Raw genomic sequence first — 20,904 nt, 5'->3', positions numbered from 1 at the left:
TTCATTAAGCTCTTATTTAGCCTTTATTCCACATGAGCTATTTTCCACAAGAGGATGTTCTAGAGACAATATCCACTCCTCAGAATGGGGCCTTTTTTCTTACATATTTTTAGCTCTTTGGCTAACCATTATGAAAGCTGACTTTACTGAAGCACTGCTTTAAAATAAGACCTCACATTGGTAGCAATTCAGTTCCTCACAAGTATGAAGGAATTTTCAAATCTAGGTCAAACCTAGTGTTATTAAGATTTTGTTTATTTTTGTTGCTTTTTGAAATACTATTAAAGGGAAGTGATTCAACTGTTGAAATAAGCCTAGACCCAAATACCTATTTGGGTTCCTGGGCTCTCCAGGAGAGGCCTTTTGTGGCAGTGCCATTTCCTGACTGGTCCTGAGTGGCTGGCATGAACAGAAGAAATTGGTGACAACTGTTACCAAAGGAAAGGGAGAGGACAAGAGTTGAATTCATATCCCAACCTACTACATAGTACTCCTCTTCAAAGTCATATCTTTAAAAGAAAAGTTCCAGGACTGAAATCCCATAAAATATTGTACATTATCCATTGAGATTTATCTACAAACATACAACATTCTACAGCATACCATACTTATTAGTCAAATTTACAGTCAAATTATGGGAAAATAGTTAAAGTCGAATTTATTTTTCCAAAAATTCATTTCACCTTATGATACAGACAATACAAACAAGTATCTATGAAAATCTGTTACAAAAAGTATAATGTCTTCAGAAAGGAAAATATATGAAAAACAAAAATTTAGAATACAACAACAGCCCAATCCTCCTTTTTTGTGGATCTATCCTCTGAAATCACCATTATCTTCTGTGTAGGACTCAAAAAAAAGTTGAAATGCAGAACCAGAGAAATCTTTAGGATGTTTGTCAGCTTGGTTGTAAAACAGAGCAATACTCTAAAGATCATCCAAGCTTAACACCATTATTTTCCTGATCGGGAAACTGAGGGCCAGAGAGAGTCAGTAATTTGTCCAAGGACACTACACTAGATAGTGGTAGAGCAGTGACAAGAGCCTTGTCTATCAAACAGCCTATAAAACCCCATGAATTTTAGAAATTCCAACAATTCCAATACCTCATATGTGATTCTTAGGGGGGGGGGGGATAATGGTGATGTCATATCTGATGGATCATGTTGCTTCCAATCAAACAGTTAGAGTTGGCAACACATCCTCAGGTGCCACGGCACCTGAAATCCTACCAGTAGTTAGTCATTCCTTTAGGCTAAGTATTGACCTCTTCAGGATTAGCTTTTAGCATGCAATACCTTCCTGGAGGAGGTAACTCTTGGAGTCACTAGCACTTCAGTCTGAATTCATTCAGCGACTTATTTTCTTTTCTGCTAGAATAAGCCAGCAGACCTTGAGAGGACAGGGCTGTCTCAATAAATGTCACCAGTTTGTCTAGAAAGAATCCGGCAAGCACTGAGGATATTAAGGATTCTTAAAATATGCCTTCACCTTCTGGCTCCAGTAATTCATTCTTTCACATGATGGCATCTTTATGTTTAAGCTACATTCTTATCTAGCAAAGATCTGTTGTCAGTTATAACTTAGCCGTGACCTTTATTCAGGTAAAAACAAGATTACTAATCTGCGCTGTACTTAAAAATACAAAAACTACATTTTTGGGGGGAGGGGGGAAATGTGTAATTTTTTCATCCTTTCAGACTGGCCTTCCCTCCTGTAATTCCAAAGTAGTGAGACTTGACTCTATCTGATGACCAGGGCTAAGTGAGGAACAGTATAGCTCAGTATGGTGGCTCCAAGGCTGGCCTTGGAGTGAGGGAGCCCTGAGTTCTAGTTCCGCCTCTTCCACAAACTAGTTGTGTAAGCCTGGGCAAGTCAGTGAAGCTCTCAGTGGCCCAGACAATTTCCTAAGATTATATGTTACAGACAAGCTGTTGATCTGCATGGGTGGAGGGAGTTTCCACAGCAGGAGCTCCCTACACCCATGAAATCACATGTCCAGACCAAAAAAAAAATTAGTCAGGAAGTTTAACCCTTTCTTTCGCTAAAGAAGTTTAACCCTTCCACTGAAGAGAAAGGGTTAAACTGGGACGTTGAAGCTTCTTGTGTATCTTTTGCTCAACGAGTTAAACAAGAACTGACTGTAAACACAGTCAACTAAAAAAAATGCAGAATTGTAAAAAATTACTTACTTCACTTTGCTGAGGGATGATGAGCTTTGGGAGTTTAGCCTTTGAAGTGGTGGCACTAGGTTTTCCCTCCAGCAGTGTCCCAAATGTTTGACTTGAATATCCACTCTCAAATTCAAGCATCGGCTTCAGTGTGGGGGAGAAGTCTGGTAGTTGCTCCTGACCATCCATGGGCCTCACATAAGCAGTAGGCTTCTGCTGAACCATATTCATTTTGCAGTAAAGGCCTTGTGGGAAATTTTGAATTGCAAGACTACTGGCTGCAGAGAGTAAAGATGTGGAAGGGAGTGGAGAAATAGGCCCGTTTGCTAAAAATTCAAAATCTATTGGGGATGGGCACTGAATGCTCTCTTTATAAGAAGGCTCTTCACCACTGGACTTTGAATGGCTAAGTCTTCTTGAATGAGATGCTGGTGTTGTTCCTGTGCTGGCATCCTCCATTCCTCCATTTTTGGGTTGTTCACTTGGACAGCTGAACAGGTCTTCGTATCTGCCTTGAGGCTGATCGTGGGAAGAGATGTGTTTCATTCGACTTGGTTGACCACTGGACTGGCTTGCCTGGGTAATGGTGGAGCTGTGACCAGCTCGTGGCCAATCAGCTCTTGATTTTCTGATGTTCTGGTGACCATGTAATGCATTTGAATTCAAGGTCATTGAAGTCGGGGGAGGCACTGATGTCGCTGAGTGGCTACCACCCTGATGAGGTACAATCATCCGGTTTCTTTGTTCAGCAAAAAAGCTTGGTTCGTTTTTTTCAGTGGGAGTCTGGGGTACAGAACTCTTGGGGATTCCCACTAGTTGGCTCTGATTGGAATGATTGGTTAATAAGTCCTTCATTTCATCATAGTTTCCCAGTGTGTTCTGGACGCGGCTGGCAAGTGCATCACCTTTGTTTGTCTAAAGTAACAAAAAGATGGGGGTGAGAAAGGAGAGAAAGAATCAATAGGTTTGTGCTTAATAATGCTAATGATTCAAACAGATGCCCCCAAACGACTAGTAATTAGGGTACGTTCAAATGGTCATACAACTTGAAAGTTTTCACAGATAAGGAAAGAAACAAGTATTCAAAATGGCTTCATAAAATCAACTGGAAGGATTAACATTTGTGTACTTCAAGAGTTTTAGTTGAGAGCTAATTTTACATTATGTCACTTCTATGATTTTTATGTGAAAATCATTCAGTTTATATCAATGAGCATGAGCAGAGTTGTGAGATTTGGTATCTCCATCAAAAGTAATGTATAACTCTGACCAATCAATCAAGTGAATGGCAATGGAACATTTCTCTTCTGTATGTTCTTAACTATTGCCTTCCCAGCCTACACTAACATGTAAAATGTTTAACCCACTAAAAAAAGAAAGTGGCACTTCTACTGTACTAAAGCAGATGAGGATGCAAGGGTTTAAAAATGATCATCAAGTAATAAAATGTTAAGAGTAAACTAAAGATTGAATAAGAATGCAATACTTTTTTTAATTAAAAGAACCACAAAAATGCACAGGCACAACCTTTAGATTCTGAGGGTGTCAATGTTTTCAGAATGGTGATTCCCATTTATTGCTCTGAAATAGCAGTAATTATTCAGCAAACAATGCCTCAAACAACATTGTTGTCTTTTCAACAGCTTGTAGCAAAATATCATCAACTAAATTGTTGCTTAAGAAAGCAAAGGCAAAGATTATGTTTTTAAAACATAATTTTGCTTTGAATTCTTTTGGAAGTAGTTGTGATGTATTAACGGCTCTCTGTCTGCACTCCGACATCTCTTTTTCTCATCTTCAGTCTCTCCTTATTCTGTGACTTCTTGCCTACTACCATACATAGCAAGCTTTCTCTCACTTGACCATACCATTCCCTCAAGCTGTTGAATGCTATCTCTTCCCTTTCACAGCCAAACTCCTATAAAGAGTCTCAATTACACTTGCTGTCGACATCTCCACACCTCCCAGAAGTTTGTAACCTGGCTTCTAATCCCACCAAGGAACAGTTCTCTCCAAGGTTATCCATAATCTTCTAGGCCCAATGACCTTTTCCTAGTCCTTACTCTACTTGACCTCTCTGAAGTTTTTGCTACTGTCAACCATCAACTTCTCCTGAATACTCTCTTGTTTCTTAGTTTCCAGGACACTACTCTCTTGGTCTTCTTCTTACTTGTGTGACCATTCTTTATGAGTCTCCCTTGCTAGATAATCATCACCTTACCCACTAATTACTGGCATCTCCCAAGACTATGAGGTGGATTCCTCTTCTTTTTATGCTATCTCTAGGAGATCGACTCCCAAGGATTCAGTCATCTCTAAACCGACAACTTCCAAATCTACATATCAAACATTGAACCCTCTCATGAACTCTCACATCATTTTCTCTCATGGATATCTCCATCTAGACATCCTATAGTTATCTCAAACTCAGCATGTCTAAAACAAAACTCACTATATCTTCTCCAAAACCAAACCCTCTTCCAAGCTTTCCTGTTTCTATCAAGGATACTACTATGATTCTAGTCACAGAGCTTAAACAATCTTGATATCATCCTTTACTTTTTCCTTTCCCTCCCCCATATACATATATGTATATATATGTATATGTATATATATATATATATACACACACACACACACACATATGTATATTAGGTTGCCAAGTCTTATTGATTCTACCTCCACAACATCTTTTGCATCTTCCCCCTGCTCTCCACTCCCATGGCCTCCATCTTAGTTCAGAACCTTATCATAGTTCATCAGGACTATTACGATATTACCCTAATTGGTATTCCTGTCCTCTCTGAAATCCATCATTCACAGAGCTGCCAAAGTGATATTCCAAAAACATAGATCTATCATATCATCCTACCCTACCTACCCCTGTCTTTCCCATAAACAGACAAGACTACAGTGTAAAAACATCTATGTTTAGAGACTTATTTCATATTACTGCCATTCACACATTCTATGTTCCTGAGTTGCTAGCTATCCTTATACATAACATTCAATCTCCCACCTCTGTGGTTTACATGCCTGGAAGATAATCCCTTCTTCACCTCTACTCACAAATTCCCTGGCTTCCTTCAAAGCATATTTCAGGTATTACCTCCTCTTGGAGGCCTTTCTTGAGTTTCATAATTGTTAGCACTATCTTCCTTCCTTACTTGTTTACTTGCTGTATCCCCCCAGAAGTATGCAAGCTCATTGAAGCTAGGGATTGTTTCATTTTGGTCTTTGTCTCCCCAGGGCCAAGAAAGGAGCCTGGCACAAAGTGGGCACTTGATAATTGACTGTTGAATTAAATGAGGTTCAATCTATGAGTGATGGCATGTATGGATGAGAGCACTGACTGAGGGTAGGGAGAAGGCATATGGCCATGGAAAATAGGCAAATTTAAGTGTTTTACAAGGGGATTAAAAGAAGAAACCTTAGCCTTAGTAACCATTTTGGTACTAGATTTGAAGTCAGATGATCTGGGTTTGAATCCTAGCTTTACTATTAACTGGCTATATAACCTTGGAAAAGTCACAATCTCCCTGAGTCTTTGGTTGAAAGAATAATATGACAAAGACTAATAAAAGTATTTGTATGACTTACATCACAGGCTTGGTGTGAGTATCAAATTAGATGATTACTCTAAGGTATGATGTTATCAAACTACCACAAGGTGCTAAATACTACCTTCATAGGTTAAGAAAATATATTTCCAGAGAAGTACCTGAAGCATCAAGAGAAACGCTTCAGTTATCTCAACTATTAAGCAAAAATAATTAAATCTGTATACTTAGGTTTTTATTTTTATATAAAATGCTTTTTAAGCATTTCTTTTCTTTTCTTTCTTTTATTATAGCATGTTTTTACAGGTAAATTAAATTAGAGCTTGATTCTGTTTTGGTGCAGATCTATGATTCTGTCAATGTAGTGAACTCCAAATATGGAAACTCCCTTCACTGATATAGACAGGTATCTCACCTAAAACTCATAGTTTTAGACAGTTAGCTGCTTGAGCAGTGAGAAGTTAGATAAATTGCCTATGGTCACACAGATAATCTATATCAGAGGCAGGACCTAAGTTCAAGTTTTTCTGATTTTTAGGTTACTCCCTCCATCCATTATGCCACATTGGTGCCCCCCCATATTGCTTATTCATAGGGAATGCATCTTCTATAACATTCATGTTAAAGGTTATGATTAAAAAGTTAACTTTCAGAGTTTTCCTTAACAACATTATCACTGATTCTCAGGAGCTTTGCATGATATATATACATATATATATATATATATATATATATATATATATATATATATATATATATATATGGTAGAGTTATTAACTAGATATCACTTTTATTCATTGAGGGTCCTTAGTTTGGTCATTTCTTTTTCTATAGCAGAAATTCTATTCTGAGTCAAGAACAAATAAGAGTTACACAACAAATCCCCTGGATGGAAGCCAAAGTCAAATTCTAGTCAACTACCTAAATGAAAACAAGGAGACATCATGGTGCTAAGAGCAAAAATGGTGGTGCAAGTGTTCAGCTGTTAGATGGTTGCTGGTTTTGTCTAAAATTGATCACCATATAATATCCATGCTGATGGGGAGCAACCACAACATTTCCATTCTGCATTTCATAAGTTTTCATTTTGCTGTTTGACTTTCCCCATAGGTCTCTCCACATAGGCAGTGAAATGTGGGAAAGTCTTCCCCTCTTTCTTGCTCTTAAAAGTATGACTTTAGAAACAACAGAGGGGCTACTTTTGTTTGTAATTAGATTAGTTCTAATATTAGTTTCCATTGCAGAGGTATGAAAAAGGGACTTGTTTACTATACCTGCTTTGCATATGGCCCCATTTCCTAATTTTGTTAACTTTTAATGTAATTAGGTTTTGGGATATGAATGTGAAGTTTTATAAAATTATCTAAAGTTAAATATGATTTTTCTGTATGAAAAACATTAAAAATGATTTTGAATTTTAAAAGATACTTTTTTATAGTCATCTTTCCTTCCTTAGAACTCTCATAGCACTTTGTTTCTATTCAATTTAATTCAGTTCAAATATTTATTGATTCCTAAAGGAAAGGAACACACTGAAAAAACAAAGACAAAAATGAAAGTCTCTTCCTTCAAGAACCTTGCATTCTTTTAAAAAGGTTCAGTATAAACAAAATCAATGCAGTTAGAATGAGAAAGGAATCAATTAACTGGGGGAAAATTTTTTGTAGCAAATTTCTTGATCAAAGGTCTAATATCCAAGATATATAAGTAATACATATATATTATATATATGTATATATATACTGTGTATGTGTGAATGTAAATGTGCATGCATGTACACATACACACATATACATACACACACATATAAGAACAAGAGCCATTCCCCCAATAGAATGGTCAAAAGATATGAATATATAGTTTGTAAAAGAAGAATGCTAGCTATCAATAATTAGTTAAAAATTCCAAATCATAAAAAAAGATAATGTAAGCCTGAAGTCACTCTTGAAATCCATCAAATTAGCAAATATGACAAAAAAAGAAGATGTCAATTGTTAGAGGAGTTTGGGGGGAAATGACAGTCATAGTGATGTGCTGCTGCTGAAGCTGCAAAAAAAGCCCAGCCATTCTGAAAAACACTTTGGAACTAGACCCAGGAAGTCTCTAAGCTGTGTATACCCTTTGACCCAGTAATGCCCTTATTAGACCTATACCTCAAAGAGGTCAAAGACAGAGGAGAAGAATTCATATGTGCAAAACATTTATAGCAGCATGTGGTTTCATTGCAGGAAGGAATTAAGAAGTGAGCACCTATCAAGTAGGAAGTGGATAAACAAATTATGGCATATGAACATAATGGAATATTGTCATATATACACCACAAGACACGACAAAAAGGATGATTTCAGAAAAACCTGGGAAGACTTTAATGAACCAATGCAGAGTAAAGTAAGTAGAACAAGGATAAAGATTTATACAATGAACTACAGTAATGTAATGAAAATAACTAAATGATTTAATTATAAGACCAACTCAATGAGAAATCATAACTTGCAGAAGACTCAACAATGAAAGTATGCTTCCAACCCTTTGATAAAGATAGACTAAAGCTAGGGAATGAGACAGATGTTTTCAGACTCAACCAATGTGTGAATTTGTTTTACTTGACTATACTTATTTGTTACAAGGGAGGGCTTTTCTATTTTTTTTAAAGAGTGAGAGAATGAAAGGAATGAAAAGGGATTGTTTGTGAAACAAAACAAAAGAAGAAAATAAAGAAAGTAGCATCAATGAAACATTTAAGAACACATAGAGACAACCTGAAGGAGACACAGACAAACAGGGCAAGTGCTGGTACTATCAAGAACAATTTATTACATGCTTTAAAAAAGCCATAAGAGAGATTTGTGGTTTCACATGCAATCTCCTTTTTCTGTTCTTCTTTGCATATGGAATTGTTCATGTTTGTTGATATGTGAGTTGATAATAAAAAAGGAAAGTTTTTTAACAAGAAGTTTGCATTCTATTGAGAAGTTACAAGATGGGCATAAATACAAGATAAGCAGTTAACAAAGAAAGCAGAGAAGAGAGAAGACAAAGTTCTATAGATATATTTGAGGAGGGAGAGAATAGTAACACCCAAGGTGAGGAGAAAAGGCTTCAGGGAGGAGATGGCACCTGGGCTGAATCTTGAGGAGAAACCATCTACAGTGTAGCAATGATGAATGGAATGTTTACCAGGAATGGGATACAACTGGTTGAACTCAAGATTTCATGAAGAGAAATGATGTGAAATAAAGCTGGGAAAATAGGTTAGACTCAGACTGGAGAGCATTTTCAATGTCAGACTAAGGAGTTTATATTTTCTCTGAGAGGCCCTAAGAGCCCCTGAAGATTTTTGAACAAGAGGAAGACATGGTCAGTCCTGAGCTGTAAGGAAGATTGTGATAGCAGCTCTGTAAAGGATGGATGGGAAAGTGATTCTGAAGAAAGGGAAGACTCTAGTACAGCAATCCAGGTCAGCAATGATGAGGGCCTGGACAAAGGAGGGGGCAGTGCAGAATGAGTCTAGAGAAGGGTACTGATGGTTGGAATACTTAACCAATATCATTTTGTATTATAATTATCTGTATATATGACTTATTTCTCTTTCTTGACTGTTTACTTCCCTAAGGACCAAGACTGTGTCATATTCTGCATTGTTATCACCCTCAGCACCTAGCCCAGGATTTGGCACTTTTTGTGGATTTTATTTTTGTTAGTTTTGCCATATGGTCGGAGCAGAAAATAAAATTACAAGAAAGATGAAACCCAGAATTCTCAGAAGCCATTCGGAAACTAACCAGAATCAGATTGGGTCTATATAAATAAAGTAAGAGATTTGAGAATTATTGGGATAATTCTCTGAAAACAGCCTCCTTCTATGGAGGTTGCCCAGCTAGTAGCAATTGCAATTGTCATTTACAAAAAGAATACTTGTAAATCTGATTTTAATCACCAACAGATGCAATAGTGGAAATGTAGGCTGCAGTAAAAATGTGATGGAGAAAGCCCATAGTATCCAAAGCTCCTAAATGGCATCATCATGCCCATCATTCAGCCACCGCCCAAATGCCCACATTAACTATAGAAAAAAGTGCCAGGATAAACTTTTTCCTTTCTTACCATTAGAGTGGAATAGCTTTCAATCTGTTTTGAGAAATTTGAAAATATAGATATGAGACTTCTTGGATATAAAATCCAATGGAGCCTGAAATGCATTTATATACACCTACACAATATGCACTCATTATACAGAATAGCAACCTCTGAATCAGACTAAATGTTCTTGTTTCCCTCAAGGGTCTTAGTAATCCTATTAAAGAGCAAGGTATTATTGGCAGCTTTGGTTGAATATTATAAACAGGGTAAAAATGAAATTTAGCTTTTTCAGTCAATTACAGGTTTCCTTCAAGTTGGACAGTTCTTAACTTGCTGTTCTAGATAATTGCTAGATTTCTTAAAGATAACCTTTATAGCCCTTATTTTCTGAGTAAACTGGATCGTAATTTCTCCATCATCAAGGAAATGCATTTTCCAAGTATTTTAGGACATAAATTGTGTTTCTGGTTTGTGACTCATGACTAACAACGCTCCATTTAAGTTATTTGACTTTCATTACTCCAGGAAATGCAAACCTCCCTCCTTTTGACCCCAATACTTTCTTTAAAATAAAAGGGGGGGAGTATTATTCTATTGCAAGACTAATTTGCTATTATATTATGGTTTTGCTTAAGAAAAGCAACTGAAGAATTTACATTTAGAGGGCCAACTTTTATGTTTGCCGATAACACAAAGAAAGTTTGTGGTTTAGAGTATTTTTTGTTCATTACTTTCTTTAACATTCCCCTATCTGTCATTTCAGCAAATGTGTAACATACTTTTAAAGTAAAAGAACTATCATAAGGTATGTGGTTAGTTACAGATTGGGAGAAAGGATGAGGAAAGATTCTTGTTCACATAAACTATGTGCAAATTAGCATTAATTGAGGCAGGGGTGTGTGGGTTGGAGAGCAAGAAGGCACGAAATTGTAATATGTAGGAAATTCCTGACATACAAATTCCCCTTACCAAAGCAGACCAGAAACTCATACATTACTTAAAGTCTTAGAAAGCTGCCTAAGACATTGTATGGTGAAGTAACTGGCCCATGGCCACACAACTTTCATGTGTTAGGGACAGAATTTGAATCACATTTTGCTGACTCTTAAGGCCAGTCATTAAGCTCTACTCATAGATTATCACATATGCAAAAAATTTGGAATTGTTGTAGTTAAAAGGGAAGAAAAACAGAGAAAATGAGAGACAAGTAGAGAAAGAGATGATGAGAGTAGAGAGAGGCAGGCTAGAAGCTGCATGGGGCAAACCGAATGAGATATTTGCATCTTAGTGGGGCTACCATTCTTCCACAGTATCTCATCCTAAGCTTTGCTATTTCTGAACTTTGATTTTTATTCATTTCTCCAGGACATAAACATTCACAGATTCTTAGCCCTTGCCTCCTCTTCTCTAGACTTTTGATGTTAACCTTTAACCTTCTGCCAGGACATTACTTCAGATATGTTACAATTAACTAGATCACAGCTTATCTGACATTTGTAACTTTGGTGAATTGTGGTTGACAATTCTACCTTTTAACAAAAACCAAATAGTTTTGATGATTAATGCTTTTTGTACAATTTAAGATCTGGTACTGCCAAATCTCAAACTATATTATAAAGCAATAATTATTGAAACATTTGGTATTGATTAAAACATAGGAAAGTAAATCAGATTAGATGCACAACATATAGAAGCAAAGGGACAAAGCAGTAGAAGGTTTGATAAATCCAAAGACCCCAACTACTAGGGGAAGGACTCACTATCACTGGTAAAACTGGAAAGCAGCCAGGCAGAAACTAGGTTTTGACCAACATGTCACGCCACATAACACAATAAGAACCCAATGTCTATATGGCCTAGATATAAAAGGTCACATCATAAACAAATGAGAACAACGAAATACTTTTCACAACTACAAATATGTGAAAAGTTCATAACCAAACAAAGGATAGAGAAGATCATAGAAGATAAAATAGACATTTTTAATCACTTAAAATAGACATTTTTTTTAAAGAAACAAATTCCATGCAGTTAAAATGATAAGGAAAACAGATCGGGGAAATCTTTACAGCATGTTTTTTGGTCTTGTAGACAAGGTAAGTGGAACTAATTCAAATATATAAGAACAAGAGCCATTCCCCAATTGATAAATGGTCAAAGGATATGAAGGGGAAGTTCTCAAAGGAAGAAATCTAAGCTATCAATAGGCATATAAAAATGTTTCAAGTCACTGATCAATAGAGAAATGCAAATAGGTGCAAATTCTAATTTGCACCTATCAAATTGGCATAGTAGACAAAAAGGAAAAAATGACAATTGATGTAGGGACTGTAGGAAGATCCGAGCACTACACCCACAAAGTCACTAAACTGTGCATACCCTTTGACCCCTGGATAGCATTACTATGCCTATTTCCAAATACAAAGAAAAAGGATCCATACACATAATGTTATTTTTAGCACCCCTTGTTTCAGTAACAAACTGGAAAAACATGGATACTAATCAACTGGGGAATGGCTGAACAAATTATGGTATATGAATATAATAAAATATTATTTTACCATAACAACTAATGAAAGGGATAGTTTCAGAGAAACCTAGGAAGACTTGCATGATTCAACGAAGAATTCAAGGAGCAGAACTAGGAGAAAAATTACGACAATAACAACACCATTGCAAGGAAAATCAATTTTGAAAGACTTAAGAACTCCACTCAATGCAATGACTAACCATTACTCCAGAAAATCAATAGTGACACAACCTACCTACCTCCTGACAAATCAGTGATGGACTTGCAAAATGAGTTGAGATGCAAAATGTCCTGAAAAATTCATACATATTTGTTACAAGGCATCTGTTTCTTTTTTTCCAATGGCAGGAGTGGTGGTGGTAAGGAAAGGTGGGGGAAGGGGAGAACTAGCAATAAGATAGGAATAGGTACTGAACCCATGATTTCATTGGCATGGGGAACTCTGCTATTAGGAAACTCCTTCTGCCAATGCCAGTGAGTGTTTTCTCTGTACCCTTCTCAGCCTAGAGCAAGGAGAGGTGAGGTGACTCACTCACCATTACACAGCTAATACATGTCAGAGGCAGAACTTGAACCCAGGTCTTCCTGACTTCAAGCCTGGCTCTCTCCCCAGTACACCAGAGCTGACCCACAATGCTTCAACCCCCCAAAATCACTGAAGCATTTCAGAGAAAATGCACAGAAGAGAACAAAAGGAATTTCAGAAGGAAACAAGACAACCAGAACAGCTTTTAAAGTAACAAGTCAAAGTTGTTATATACTTTAAAAAAAAAAAGCAAGTTGTACATAATAGATATTGTTGGCGTTATATACAACCATATTTTTTCTGTTCAACTTTGTAACATGGAAATGCTCAATTTTTAAAAATACAGAAAAAAATTATATACATTATATTTAATTTTATTCCATACATGTATGTATATTATATATGTATGTATGTGTGTACATATACATATACACACATATGCACACATGCATATATATAACACGGTTGGTATCCAAGTACTTTTCCCACACTGTAGTACTGTAGGGAAGTACTGTAGTCTCACCTGGCATACATCTTTTAAGACAGGTTATTTCTGCAAGCTACAGACATCCATTTTCTGTCGTGTTAACTTAGCATGAATTTCAGAGAGCTACACTTTGTGATTTTGTCCCTGTAATCCAGAGGTATGCCTTGTATGAATCCACCAGCCTCCAACACACACATATATACACATATACATATATACACACATATACACTATATACACATATGTATTATAGAATATATATGTAACATATATTATATACAACATATAATATATATTATATATACAACACACATATACACACCTATCTATCTAAAACCTAGAATCATTAGCACTTTTTGGAACCATGTTGGAACAAAGTTTTAAGCCTTAGTAGTTGGAAACATTTCATGCTAGAGTAAACTTGGCAGGACAGAAAAGCACAAGAGAGAGTTGAGGGAGGTTGCACAATCTCCTTTTAGAGGAGATATTTTGAGAACAGATTTTTACCTTCCCGGATCTTTTAGGATATGGTCCTATTTGAAGACAGAGAAATAGACCAAGTGACTTCAGGGACTTTAGGAAAATAATTTCATCCATTGATAACATTCTATTTGAGTCTCATTAAAGGATTTTAGCTACGTATTGACGTACCTGCTATCTCCCTTGGCTAGATTTTAAGCTCCCTGAGGGCAGGAACTATTTCACTTTTTTTCCTTTCATCCTCAGAGCCTGAGTGTGGGGCATAGACATTCTTGTTGTTTGATGGAGTTGAGAGTTTGTTAAAACATCATATCTGATACAGAAGTAAAATCCTATATACAGTACTAGTCTATCTTATGATCAGTGTTTTAGAAAGTACGGAGTGCGTGGAGGAGAAAAATGTGGGCTTGTAAAAGATAACCCTTTGTTTTTGAAAGCTGGTAAGAGAACAGGCTAGAAAGAAAATGAAATAAGGATCCTTCACTTCGTTAAGATCCTACAGAGATAGGAACTAGACCTGTGATTTCACTGGTTACAGGGAACTCCCTGGTGAAGAAATTCTCTCAACCAATGCAGGCTTCCACATCCTCTGCAAGCGATGGCCTCAGAGACATATCTGGACCATATGGGTGAGAGGCAGGGCTGGACTCCAGAGCTTCCTGGTTCTGAGGCTGCCCCTTGATCCATTATCAATTGCAATCATACTTATAAAAAATAGTGCCTGACACAAAGCTGGTGCTACAAAAATGCTTATTCCCTTTCCCCTTATGCCCCACTGACTCTCAACTAGTGGTATTATAAATATCTCATAGATAGGTTCATAAGGTCACATTTCTGCACTAAAATGAGAGACTGAGGTAGTAATTCAGAGAATTAAATGTTTAGAGGATCAACACACCAACCGATGGAACTAAATTCCTCAAATCTCTGTTAAGCAAGGAGCACCGCAGTACAATGAAATAAAAAGAGAAAAATGGTGGCTCTTTACTTACTGAAAGGCCTATGTCCCATCCCATATGCTCTATGCCACAAATATTCTTCCTCCTTCCCTTCCTTTCTACTTTGCCATTGCCAGTATGAACTTCCTACCACTCAGCTAAAACCAACATCATAATATTCTTGACTGTCAAGGGCATAACAACCAGGATGGGGAAGGACCTCAAGGCCACACCATGTGAGGATTATTTGAAGAAGGTAGGGGTGTTTAGTCTGGAAAAGAGATGACTTGGGAAAGACAAGTATCTTGTACAAGAGGAAAGAGACTTATTCTGTTTGGTCTTGAAGGGTAGGAACAGGTGAAAGTTACAAAGAGGTAAGATTAGGCTTCATGCAGTGACAAATCTACTAACAGTTAGGATTTCCCAAAGTGAAGTGAGGGGGTCTTTGAGCAGTGGTGAGCTCTATCTGACATCTCATTGGAGATCTTTAAGAAAACATTAGATACCCATTTGCAGGATCTGATGTCACAGGGATTCTGGATCAAAAATGGACTGTCCCTTCCAACTCTTGAGATTCTGAGATTGTGATTCTGAGTTTTGAGATAAATACTGAACACATATATATGTCCATGCACACACACACCAGCCACTACAAAACCACCCTCGGAAGAGTTCCCCCATCTCCTGCTTGATTGTAGAGAAGAGTGGAACTTCCCTTCAGGGAAAGTCAGTCAATGCTGGGAAAGATCACAAATGAAATATTCTAGAATAGGAGTGCTGAATGAAAATAATTCTGTGGACTTGGGCTTACCACTAAAAAGGTAAGTTGGTGAACTATAGGGACTACTGATCAAATACTCAGGCCACACACGGTGATGGGATTTTTTCAGCTCAGGAGATAACCAGAGGCTTTCTGAAAGGTTCTGAGGTTCTACCTTATTTGATAAATAGCTTATTGTCTGTGAAAAAGACAATCCTAAGAGTGAAATATTATGGTGCTGACCCTCCCCCACACATTGCAACCACTTGTCAACTGCTTCTGATGGGGACCATTACTTGAATAAGGCACAAATGACTGCATTTCAGGACATCACCTTTCCTTCCAAATCCTGGAGTAGGAACAAGGGTCTTTTCCTACATGGGATTGTCACTACCACCACTACTAATTAGCAAGTTGTCCATATCATGGTAGAAATCATAGTACCATAGTCTTAGAGATCGAGTAAAGGACCTTAGAGATGACCTCATTCAACTCAATCATTTGACATCCAAGGAAACCTGGTCCAGGACAGCAGTGTCTTGTCTCTGACTTCAAGTCTAGTGCTTTCACAGCTATACCCTGTTGTTTCATATATGCTCCTGATAACCTTCCTGCCTTTTTTTTTTTTATCATTTTAGTATCAAGGCTTTAAAAAAACATTGGCAATATTGATAAGAGATATTGAACTTAAAGGCACACACTCATTTTCTATAAACTTAATATTTTCTTAGGAATTCAGAGAACCCAAAACTTTCTCCCTCATCCCCTCCCACTCCCAAATTTTGGTAAAGAAGGAGACTTAATTTTGAAAGTATTTCTTTTTTATTACACCTTACCATTTTTTCAGCAAACTCATTTAAAGATGGCACATAAGAACGAGTTGGTCTAGGAACGTAGCTGTTGTGTTTTCTCCAAATAGATGGTGCGATGCATCTATATATAGATATATATATATACACACACATATATACATACACAAATATACACAACAGCACACACATATCCTCTGCAGGTGGAGGAGGGGAAAAAAATGTGAAAGGATTCCGCCATTAACATATTAAAACCACCTAAGTTAGCTGAACTTTGGTACCGTCTTACAGAGAATTTTGTCTGAATCAAGTATTGCTTACAACTTTCGACATAGCCAGTAAGACTTAACGAATCTTCACCAAATAACCAACTTTCTAACTGACCCAAGAGTAGGGTCTAAACCTTTGCCTTCATTACAAACTTGTTTTGCCCCAAAGTCACCATTGCTCCTAATCCCAAGGGTTAAGGAGATCAGAGGATCGAGCCCAGGAAGTCAGTAACTGTAAATACCACATAGTCCAAGTCCCTCATTTTTCAAAGGAAAAAAAAAACTGAAGCCCAGACAGGGGAAGGGACTTGCTAATCACACAGCAGCCTAAGAGGCACATTTCAGTCTCCAAATCCATGGCTCTTTTCACTGCCTCAAAATAGGAAAATTCTTTTTCATCAAAACACTGAACGATTTTCCATGAACATATTTTTTTCTTCGTTTCAGAAGAAGACTCCTACACACACCCACATACACATCCCCCTCCCACCAAAAAAAGAGTTAGAAAAATCTAAAATAGGTCAGGATAAGAAGCCAAAGCCAATTCTGCTAATTGTAATAATATCAATGGAACAATTATTAGAAATACCTATTTACCAGAGTAAAACCAATCATGAAATCCACTTATCTACAGCAGTACATCTGCTTAAGGCCATCTCCTAACCGAAATAATTATTAACCACCACAAGAACTGATTGGCCCTCTCTCTCCTCCTTGACCAGTGATTTTCAAAGAGCACTCCATCCTCCCAACAGCTGCTAACAACACGAGCTGGAAAGTGGAAAGGATTGTCTTTCCAGGGACTTCACTGATTGGGAGAAGAAACAGACTTAGCCATTTACATTTTGATAAAGCCTTCACTGCCTCCCTAAAAATCAAAGTAGCAGAAATTGTGAAGGAGGGACAATCCCATGGTGATGGAGAGCTCAGGCAGCAAACAGTACTTCTGAGACAAGAAGTCTCACAAGTCACTTTCAAAACCTTGGTATTCTCCCCAACGAAAAAGAAAATTTCTCCTGAAGACTTCAAAAACTCATGCAACCAAAACACAGTTTCAATCTTTATTTCATTTGTGAGATAGATTTCTTTTTTTTTTTTTTTTTTTTTTGTGAGATAGATTTCTTCTGGCAATGATTTAGTTGCTTTAAAAATAGATTAAATGTGGATTAACCGTAAAAACAGGTAACAAGCAATCCATTTGTGTAAAAAAGTGAATTACGTGCATATTCAGCTACCTTGTAAGGTTCCCCAAAAAGACTGAAACCTGAAGCAAAGAGGTCTTCGTCTTGCTGGACTTCTTGGCTTCTCCGTTCCCACTCTTTTCGTTTAAGTACATTCCGGTCCTGTTCATAGTGACTGGAAAGGAAAGAAAATGACAAAAAAAAAGACTCGTTACTAATGGAAGTCATTTAAGTTTCCCTAGCTATCAATGAGCACAAAAAATGTGAAACCAGGCTCCACAAACTGATACTTGTAGAAAGAGAATATAATCCTTTTATTTTTCCCCAATGGATTTAGGACCTTAGGCATCCTTCAGAATAAAAAGAACCATAATCCTGCATACAAGAAATTGACCTATTTCAATATGGCTGTGGTTTCTCCTTTGCCTTGCAGCATTACACTGGGATTCCTTCTGAAAAGGGAGATGCTGTCTGAATTTATGCTCCACCACAGCCTTACTGTCCTTTGACAGGCTCAAACTATAGGAGGAGTGAAGGGTTTTGTTTTGTTTTGTTTTGTTTTTGCAAGAGGGGATTGAGATGGGGGAGGATTACACAAAAACAAACCACTTTAATATCAGTATCTTCATTTTTCCATTCCCAGGCTTTTAGTCAGACCAATCTAAAAGTCTTCTGGGGACTTTTTGGACAAAGCCATGGGTTTGACTTAGAAGTAACAAATATTAACATGGAAGATAATATTTCTATTATTTAAAAGACTCAAATGCTCTTAAGGGACAATAACTTTCTAAAGCTTGAATATTTCTTGGACCCTCCTTGCAGTTAGGGATTTTCCTACTGGAAGAAGAGCCAAAAAGCTAGAAGCTTTTGAAGATAAACTTAAGTATTCCGGTTATACAGGTAGAGAAAGCTTTACCTGGTTAAAATACGACTTCTACTATATTTTTATTTTTTTTCAATGAGAAAGGCCATTTCAAATACATCATAATATTTGAAATCCTTAAGTTAGTTATCAAGTAAGGGTGGTTTTTTGGGGGGAGGTAGAGCTTTGAGGCTTAACCTTAGCACAAACAACAAAAACCCAAATAATGGTCATTGAGAACAGATGAAAAAAGATACCTTTCTCATTTCAAGAGAGAGATATGGAGCCCCCAGGTGAGGGGGACTACCAAACCCAGGGCTTTGCTGTTCCCCCTGAAACTGTTTGCAATTTATTTTGTATTTGCTTATTTGTGTACGTGTTGGGTTTTTTTCCTGGAGGGAAGAACAGTATTGTTATTGTATGTATCCCCAGCACCTGGGCCAGTGCTGACACACCTGGTATGTATGGAAGCAATCCCTGGGGAATCCAATGGAATTGAATTGATGTGGAATATGTCATATTCTGTAAGAAGTGGTTACTATGTCAGGTGGTTTGGCTTACACTTGTGAAGGTTTTATTATAAGGAATGTTCAGTGATGTGAGGATGTCCCTGAGGAACTACCTTTACTAAAGATATTTTTTCTCAATGGTATTCTGTAATAATGATATCTGAACTGTAGGGTTTCTTTTCTACTGAACTTTTTCTTAATTGGTCATGTTAATTCAAAAGAATTTCTCAAGCCCAGGTCTTTTGATGAGTCTCTGGTTCCATACATAATGACGCTTACTAGCTGTGTGACCCTTGGTCAAGTCACTTCATCTCTTTGACTGTTTCCTCCTCTGTAAAATAGGAACAGTACCAGTATCTATTTCACAAGGTGGATTGGAAGAATCACAAGCAATGAAATACATAAAGTGCTTTACAAACTATCATTATGGTCATTAATATGTAATCATCAGTCACTCCCTGACCCTATGAAGCTTCCATTGTCTCTCTTTGTCCATTCCTCTGTGTTTTTGTGTATTGATTTTCCTTTCATATGGTCATAGAAAAATGCCTTGAAAAGCCTCATCTTCTGAATAAATGATTCTTTATTTTGTCTTAAGGGGGAAAATAGCAAGACAATGTAATTTCAAACAAACATGTGCAGGAAGATTTCATGATACGAATGATGCCAGAGACAGGTGGAGCTACTTGTAACTATGCTTAGTGAGGGAAGGAGCCCTCACTAAGATTGTCAATCCAAGTTCATCTCAAGTCTAGATACTGGATCCTATTGACCTACTTAAAAGCAAGTCCATCACATGGGGTTTTGATTATTATCATCAAGCACAGATTTGAAACCTCTGAGAAGAAATAATAAGTGTCAGTGGCCTAGTTTCTGGGCATTTTACCATACACTCCCACCCATGGAAGGGGTAGGTGGGGAACCACTAACGTAGAGTAATATCATCAATTCGTGCAAGTACTCATGAATGGCCTTCGACAACATTACTCAGTGTTATTCATAGCTATAGACTTGGGGATTAGAAGAGGGCGGGCTAAAAAGCAATTCCCAACCTAAAGAAAAAACTGACATTTATAGAGTACTTGGAGGTTTGAGAAATACAACCACCTGATTACAGACAAAGAAACTGAGGCTCAGAAGGGGATCCAGGGTCACAGGATTTATGAGATCATATATTCAGAGCTTGAAGGGAGCTTAGAAAGTCACCTCTCATTTTACAGATGAGGAAACCAAGTACCCAAGACCACATGACTAAGAAATGTCAAGGCAAGACTGAATCCATGTGTTTCCTTACTCTAAGCACAGCATCCTATTCATGATTCTACCCTTCAGAGGAAGTGCTGTTTCAGAGGATTCGTACCTCAAGATTAAAATACTATCAGGGCAGAAAATTCTGTTCTCCTGCAACAACAAAAAGTCATATTGCTCCTGAGTAATGAGCACAAGATGTCACTTTCCAAGCTGTCTGTTCATTTTGTGGACCTGACAGGCACTGGTGACATGCTGATAGATCACATTTAATTCTCTCATGAAAAGTAGTGAAGCACTTTGGTCCTTTGGTGTACAACCACCTTCCTTTCCCTCGGAGGGAAGATAGATAATTAAAACCCTGAAGGAAAAAAAGAAAGAGCTAAAGAAGACTCTGTAGCTGGTCTAGCATGGACGACCCTTGCTGAGGGAAGCAAGGACGACCACGGCTGTGCTGTCCACCCACATTTGATTGGTTCAGAGACTGTGGG

The 20,904-nt window shown here is 37.4% G+C and overlaps 1 protein-coding gene across 7 annotated transcripts in view; it reads right to left on the bottom strand.

Annotated features, from left to right (window-relative positions):
* AFF2 (ALF transcription elongation factor 2) overlaps positions 1 to 20,904 on the bottom strand; it is a 529,569-nt gene that overhangs the window by 293,274 nt on the left and 215,391 nt on the right. For all 7 annotated transcript variants that reach the window (XM_072626094.1, XM_072626091.1, XM_072626093.1 and 4 more), the window contains exons 2-3: positions 17,849 to 17,969; positions 2,196 to 3,089 (exon numbers count right to left, since the gene is read on the bottom strand). In XM_072626094.1, the coding sequence (XP_072482195.1) occupies positions 2,196 to 3,089; positions 17,849 to 17,969 (1,015 nt within the window). The remainder of the gene's footprint in view (positions 1 to 2,195; positions 3,090 to 17,848; positions 17,970 to 20,904) is intronic.

Source organism: Notamacropus eugenii, chromosome X (genome assembly GCF_028372415.1).
Source record: "Notamacropus eugenii isolate mMacEug1 chromosome X, mMacEug1.pri_v2, whole genome shotgun sequence".
Classification (NCBI taxonomy): domain Eukaryota; kingdom Metazoa; phylum Chordata; class Mammalia; order Diprotodontia; family Macropodidae; genus Notamacropus; species Notamacropus eugenii.
Note: the sequence above shows the minus strand (reverse complement) of the source record. Positions and strands in the feature narration are given on the sequence as shown.